Below are 7,885 nucleotides of genomic sequence, written 5' to 3'. Positions count from 1 at the left end.
CACGCACACACTCTAAAATAAACTACTACTTACTACTTGTACTAGTATTCCTATTTCGTGATTTTTCACTTATCCCGGGTCATCAGGGTATGGATCCCCCACGATTAAACGAGTGACTACTGTATAAAAAGAATCACTATCACTTGGGTTGCCATGTCAAAATCCAAGATGGCCACCATCATATACTGTAATTTCTGATCTATAACTGCTACTTTTTTCACAGGCTTTGAACCCCGCAGCTTATACAATGCTGCAATTAATTTATGGTTGTTGTTTTGTTTTTTTTTGACGGACTAACGAGCTTCATGGCACCAAAACATTTAGCCTCGTCACACCCGGGCGCTCACAGAGCTGCCCAATACACATCTCTCTTGGGGGAGTTAAGAAATCAGGTCTCTCTTGTAAATGAGTCCCCAAGGCTCAATGGGATTAACCTGTCTAAATAATGTTTGAATGAATGAGTGGGTCCTCTTGACTCAGTGAGACTACCTATAGAAATAAAGGTTAATAATAATAATAATGTAATCAGACCAATTAAATTACCAAACAGGTCACAGTGAACAAATGAAACTTCCAATTACAGTAGTCCCTCGTTTATCGCGGGGGATCCATTCCCTGAAGACCCACGATAAGTGGAAAAACGGCAAAGTAGGAATAGTAGTACACGTAGTATGTAGTAGTTTATTTTTATTATATATATATATATAGTAAGTTGTATTATATCCATATTATCAATATTAATGTTAATTAGTTAATGTTATTAATATTCTAAACAATGTTTCTAAACTCTAAAGGCTCTAAAAGATCACAGAATGTCATGATTTAAGCTCCCTGCCTCCTCTGCTCTCAGCCACCTGCAAGCGCTCTTGGCCACGCCCACTTCTCCTCTCCGCACGGTGAACAGCTGATCATGCACGAAGAACACAGAAAGGTTTCTCTTGAAAATGAGTTCTTGTGACTCAATGAGACTACCTGTTTAAATAAAGGATAAATGAAAACAAAAAAGACCAAATGCACGGAGAGCAGCTGATCAGCTGCAGCAGGAAGCTTCTGCAGTAAGGGCTGCGTAAAAATGCAGCAGGTGCTAAATAATTTAAAATAATTCATTTTAAATAAAAATTCCATGCCGATCGTGCGGCTCATCAATCAATCAGCCACTTGTGTGTCATGTCCAATCTTATTTTGAAAAACCGCAATAGAGCAAGTCCGCGATAAACGAACCGTGAAGTAGCGAGGGACTGCTGTACCATAAATCAAACACACTCAATACTTCAGTTATTTTGCGCTTCGTGCACAGACCGTCATCATGGAAAACACACGAACAAATGCACGATGCAGCTTTCAATGTAAAGGCCGTCGATGTGGCTGTCCAAGGAGGAAATGGAGCTGCTGCACGTAAGCTCGGCGTCTCCTGCCAGGCTACTGTTTTCATTTATTTTCATCCAGCCGTGTTACAGGCATCGTCCAGAAAAAAACATTTACTGTACATATTTGTGTATGTTACTGGTACGTATTAAGTTATCAGGTTTAATTCCAGTCATCCCCAGAACTACAAACATTCACTGTTCAAAGCTCTCGGTAACAGTGGACGTTTTTGTACAGTGTGTGTTTTTATTTTGTTTTTAGTAATGTTTGTGTCCTGTCTTTGTTCAGGATGGCTCCAGAGGTAGCAGCCGTGGAGAAGAACGGGGGCTACAACCAGCTGTGTGACATCTGGGCCGTGGGCATCACGTCCATCGAGCTGGCCGAGCTGCAGCCTCCAATGTTTGACCTGCATCCAATGAGGTACGTCTCATCAAGAAGAGTCATGAAAGATTCCTGCGCTGCTTCCTGCTTTTGTGTTTCTTTGAATGTTACATCACGTCTTAGTGGCTCGAGCGGTCATCCTGTTTTAAAGCGATACGTTCAGGATATGAATAGAAAATCCTGAAGGCCTTATCATTAAGTTTTGGGAGCATTCTCTGAACTCGTTTCTTTGTCCTGTCTAGGGCTTTGTTTTTGATGTCCAAGAGTGGTTTCCAGCCTCCTAAGCTTAAAGACAAAAACAAATGGTGAGTGTAACCAGTGTGCTGTTTGGAAGGTTACCACGTGATGCGATCTTCTACCATGTGGGTGCTTTCAAACGTAAATGTCTTCTCTTACAGGTCTGCTGCTTTCCATAACTTTGTTAAAGTTTCTCTCACAAAAAACCCCAAAAAGCGCCCCACAGCTGAGAAACTTCTATCGGTAACAAATCTCACTCTTGTCCTTTACGATTGGTAAAATATTATTTTTATATTTGGAATAATTTGAAAATTTAAATTTTTTCCAAGTAAAGAATCTGAGGTTTTTTTTCAAACATCAAACACTTTTGCCTCTTATTTGAGTTGGTGTTGAAATGGCACACAGCAGGAGATTTAGTGTTTTGGGTCATCCGTTTCATCCGACTGTTGATGAGACTGTGGGAAAAATCATAAAACAAACTATGATTTTGTAAAACTTTCAAACGTATTAAATGCTCATACACCTAAAGTTTGGCTTCCTGTGAGTTTAAATAATTTTCCCACAGTATGTGTGAATTGTAGAGCTCCTAAGAGGGCTGTTTGTGTTTGACCAAAATCCTGTTGATTTACATTTTATGTTTTATTTCATCAAGATACCAGACAAAAGGTTGTTTTTGAACGTGTTAAATGCATATTGACTGCTCTTTTTTTATGTCTACATTTACTCATTATCTGTATTAGTTAAACTTGTTGAAAATAGTCCATATTGATCAAATAAAACCCATAATTATATTCTGAATAAAAATGTCTTTAATCCTGTTTTTTTTTTTGCTTCAGCATGTGTTTGTGGCCCAAACGGGGCTGACACGGAGGCTCGCCGTCGATCTCTTGGACAAAATGAACAACCCAGATAACCACCAACATTACGTTGGAGGGGACGATGACGATGACATTGAGGTAATCACTGAATACGTTATAACATTATAATCTTTCTTTTTATCAAAAATAATTCATCATCTTTTCTGACTCGCCTCTTGCATTCTCCTGAAGTGTCCCTTCCCCCCACTTGTTCTCTTCATTAACATTATTATTCCAAAGGGGGTCTACATTACATTTATGTAGCAGCCAAAGAGGTGGTGCCAGTGCCTTTTCGGCGTCATTGTGCTTTTCTTGCCCAGACAGCAGCGGCACTGTGTTGGCCACGATGAGTGAAAAACACCCGGAGGCTATTGACTGCAAGCACTGGAGCAAACAAACAACTGCTCGGATGCATGATAATGTGATGATTCTCAAGGAAACGGCTCCCGGCACTTCATGACTAACAAGTTTCACAAAGGGTTTTTAACGCATAACTCAGGTTCTAGTGTTTTCTTGAAAAAAGAACGTCCGCCATTTTTTTTTCTACGGTGTCAAATATCAACATCTTGCACACATGACCAAACTTTGAGCCCGAGAGACCGAACGCTCTGCCCGTTTGTGTCTTTCATGGTGAGAAAGGAGCTGCTTAGCTTCTTGCAATTAAACAATATTAACACTAAAAGACAAATTTTTATATGTTCAGTTCTTGTCCAGAATAACTCAATCCCTCAGAGACAGGACATTGGCATACTGCTGGTTTTTATTACGTAACGCAATCATCAACATAATCTAAACTGTTTCTGTCCCTCTGCAGTTTACCGTATTTTCCACCGTACTCGTTGCACCGCCCTATAAGTCGCATCAGTCCAAATCTGTCTAATAAAGTGGAAAAATCCATAAATACGTCGCATCTATTATGTGTCACCGCTGACAACCTGGAAATGTGGGCCGGTGTTGTGCCAAAAATCGATGGGCTGCCAAATGGGAGCGTGCACAGGAGGACTTTAACAAGAATTTAACAAGATTAACACCTAAAAACAATTATTGTTTGCTCGAAATTATAGCAAAGGTGTCTCAGTTTTAACGTTTCCTTAAAAAATGCACTTTGACGGTCAAATCAGCTGCATTTCAAAAGCCGATACGCAGAAGTAGGCGCGTGCACGGGAGGACTCGCTGTGCATTTCTTTGAAATTTAACTAGATAAGCACCTAAAACAATTATTTGTTTGCTCGACATTATAGTAAAGGTGTGTCTCAGTTGAACTTTGACTTGAAAATTGCACTTTAATGGTCAAATTAACTGCGTTTCTCTGGGGCGGCGCAGAGAAATGAAGCTGATTTGACGTTTCCTCCAGGCGAGCTGGACGAAGGTGGCAGCATATGGCAAGCTGATTGTGTCATTAATAGCCACTTTTACCTTTTACATGACACAACAGCATGCCATACAACTCGAGTGCCGTCTAGCGACTGAAAATGTTAGTGTTCAATATTTTCAGTGATAATGAAAACGGTCACATCTCTGCCAAGAATTGATTTATAAATACGGGGAAAAAACATAAGTCGCTTCTGCGTATAAGTCGCAGGGCATGTAAATTATGCTAAAAGCTGTGACTTATAGGGTGAAACATGTGGTAATCCTCTTCACTATTGGACACTTTAAAGCTCTGAACCCAAGAGACTAAACTGCAGCACAACCTGAGACTGATACAACTGAAGAACAAGTTTTTATCAAATCAGAAAAATTTTAAAAGAATATTTAGTACTGAGGGTGGGACACTTGTTGGAGCCGTCCCCCCACAGCAAGCAGCTCGTGCACAATGACCCGAGTTTTTGTACGAACGAGGTTATATTCGAATAACTTCAGAACCGGGTCAGGATCGGATCGTCTGTATTGTCCGATGCAGAAACCCCTGGAGTTGCAGGAGGGTGGACTTTGTTTGAGCCATGACTGTAAGCTGCTAAAACTCAATCACTCCGACTGTTTAATCCAAACATTGTGTTTTATCAACCGCCTCCTCCCTTTGTTTGTTTCAGATCATCCCTGATGTCCGACACACCATTCGTCCCACCCCCAAACAAGGCAAACCTGAGAGGACGCACTCAGACAGTACGTCAACACCAAGACCTTCCTGTGTGCTGTGCTCATGCCCACCATCAGTCAGCTGGGCTTTTTAGACCCAGTAGGATGTTTGAGGGCCAATCCGCTAATCTTGCAGATTTTATTTTATTTTTTAAGTTCTCAGTAACTTGTTTCCAGACAACTTCAGTGTTCATATAAATTTAGGGGGAGGAGCCTGTTTATTTGTACAAACCTAATGTTCTAGTAGTTTTCAGGGAAGTTGTGTTGAAGCTGAACACTGTCTGGTTTGCCAGTAGTCTGTGGTCATGACCCACATCATCTGTGATACACAAAGCTGAGATGGGTCTCACATGTTTTTATTTGTAGAGATGCATTCTTTGCCGTGTTAGTTGCGTGGTTGTGCTGTAATCTTTTGTACCAGATGTACATCCTGTTGGGTTTTATCTTAATTTTTCCAACATTATGACCTTTCCTTTTGCATGAAACAAACAATGGAACAGACCAAGACGGGCCAATTTTAAGTCCTAGCTTCACTGGGGGACACCAAGGGGTCCAAGTTAGTGACAGAAGAGTGAGAGGGTCTTTGTTGAGGTCCAAAGCTCACTTTCAAAGCTTCTTGAGGAATGGGACCGCACTGTAGAGCAGTGATTCTCAAACTGGTTCTGCCTGTGTCTCCTGTGTGGTCTCCTTCCACGAGTTCTTCACCTTCATAGATTTTGATGGTTCAGTTGTTGCTGTGCTTCTTAACAGCCTCGTTCATCTGCTCCTCGGTGGAGCAGTAGAAGAGAACTGACCATCTTTGTTCATCTGCTCCTCGGTGGAGCAGTAGAAGAGAACTGACCATCATCGTTCACCTGCTTTTCTGCATCAACACTTCCACATATTGAAACATACCCCTGAAAGAAAACCTTCTGCCCGGACCTGGTGTTGAGAACGGGGCTGTCTGAGACGGTCTAATTTTTGTTACACAGCTACGTCCAGTTCTACGTCACAGGGCCCTCCCTCAGCTGGTCTTACCTCCCGCCAGCATCAATGCTCTTTTGTCTGAACATGTGTGGCCTTTATGAATTTGTTGCCAGCCAAGGTAGTGTTGGTTTTTTCCCACAAAGACCCATCAGGGTGGGTTAGCTTCAACCCCCCTCGTCCCCTCGTTCCATTCAGAAATCCCAGTGAAGTGGCCAGAAGGTGTCCCAGCTTGAAGTGTTTTATGAAAGAGCCTTGGGTGTTGGTCTGCAGGGGACAAGCTGTGACCCTTTGAAGACCAAAGGACCAAACTGGTGTTTTTGGGTGTGGCTGCATCTAGGCGTAACAAAGGTCACCATCATAAATTGGGTTGCCATGTCAATCCAAGATGGCTGCCACCCTGTATGTACGTATTTAAACGTTGTGTTGGATGACCTGAAACTAAGCAAACGTCTCTAATGATTCTCATGTTTTGGGTCACCAACACTGGATAAGACAAGTTTTAATCCTGTGTGTAAGATCATAACTCTATTAGAAAACATCCCCTGATAAACATCTTTGTAGACATTTTATGATGGTGTTTGGATCGAGCAGGTTTAGTTTATTAACTTTACCTCTCTATTATCTGTTTTTAAAAACCAACACAACTTCCAGGTTTAGCAGCCAGATCTCTCCTTCTGCCGCTCTTACGTCAGAAGAGCATCGTCACATTTATGCCTGGCACCAGACCAGTTAGTCCCACTGGGTCACATCTTTCGCTCCATGTGACCTGAAACCCAAGTGAAGAAGATAATTTATTTTCAAGTCTTGCTTCCGAACAGGTTTTCTCCACATGAACGGTTCTGTTCAGTTTCAGGAGTGACCTGTGTTTACCTTTAATGACGAACTTCTTCCTGTCTCGGACCAAACGGTCATAAAGCAGCATCTTAAATCCGCTTCATGGACGCCGGGGCCATTTTGGTCAAACCTGGAAAACATTTTGTTTAATCTCATCCAATGTCACACTCAAGTGTGTTGTGAAGGATGCTCAGCTACCACCACAATAACCTTTAGGTCAAAATCTGTAAAATAGACTGTTATTGTTGTAGACATTCATCCATTGATGATTTCCTGTAAGTGTCATTAGGATTCTTTGTGTGCTTTGAGATATTTTGCTGACAGACTCTCGAACAAAGTCAAAAACGTTTCAGTTGTTTTCCTTGGCTGCAAAGAGTTTCTTCTAATGATGGAGGGTTTTGTGTTTTGGTGTTTGCTGCCCTCTAGTGTCAAAAGTGTCCAAGATAAACGACTGAAGTCTTTTTTGTTTACAGGCGACAAGATTCACATCTCGAAGGAAACTGAGGCGCATTCTGAAATGGTAAAGAAACTTCTTTTGATACAAAAGGCTCAGTTTAATGTTCGTTTGCTGCTTTTTCAATACAGAAATAAAACGAGCACATCTGCCTTTCCACAGGATGTGAATAAAGATCATGACTTCCCCTCGCGATGGAGTCCTTTTAGAGAAGGAGGACTCACACCCAGGTACTGTACGGACCGGGAACTGTCTCACGGTCTGGCTTGTGTTGGATAAATGCACTTTGTGTCCCCCGTCACGGAGCAAAGAGGGGAATTAGAAATACCCTTTAATCAATTTGTGCATGTTGTGAGCATGTTAACGTGAAAAGTAAGTGAGATGCATGTTGGTGTGTGGAAACATCTAGGCTTAAGAAAAATGCCTTTTGAAAATTTAGTTGCCATGTCAAAGTCCAAAATGGCTACCACTGCATATGCGTGTGCACGTGTATATATTCAACATTTATTTGTGCAGGTTAGTGTCATGGAGTCACGAGGACTCATTTTCAAGAGAAACCAGTTTGACAACAAATAAACTACAGACAATAATTCAAAAAGCAATTAAAAATAAAACGAGTGGTTATAAACACGGTCAAATCAAGTTAACCTCAAGTTAACCTCAAGTTAACCTCAAGTTAATAAAGTTAACCTCAAGTTAACCTCAAGTTAAT

The 7,885-nt window shown here is 41.4% G+C and overlaps 1 protein-coding gene across 1 annotated transcript in view; it reads left to right on the top strand.

Moving 5' to 3' along the window:
• Positions 1–7,885, top strand: part of map4k5 (mitogen-activated protein kinase kinase kinase kinase 5) — a 50,122-nt gene that overhangs the window by 19,569 nt on the left and 22,668 nt on the right. Inside the window, exons 10-16 of the mRNA XM_037694615.1 lie at positions 1,654–1,785; positions 1,989–2,051; positions 2,145–2,226; positions 2,820–2,939; positions 4,874–4,946; positions 7,193–7,239; positions 7,336–7,403. Of these exons, the coding sequence (XP_037550543.1) occupies positions 1,654–1,785; positions 1,989–2,051; positions 2,145–2,226; positions 2,820–2,939; positions 4,874–4,946; positions 7,193–7,239; positions 7,336–7,403 (585 nt within the window). The remainder of the gene's footprint in view (positions 1–1,653; positions 1,786–1,988; positions 2,052–2,144; positions 2,227–2,819; positions 2,940–4,873; positions 4,947–7,192; positions 7,240–7,335; positions 7,404–7,885) is intronic.

This window comes from Nematolebias whitei, chromosome 21 (assembly GCF_014905685.2).
Source record: "Nematolebias whitei isolate Nwh7 chromosome 21, NemWhi1, whole genome shotgun sequence".
NCBI lineage: Eukaryota > Metazoa > Chordata > Actinopteri > Cyprinodontiformes > Rivulidae > Nematolebias > Nematolebias whitei.
This window is presented reverse-complemented; position numbering and strand designations above follow the sequence as displayed.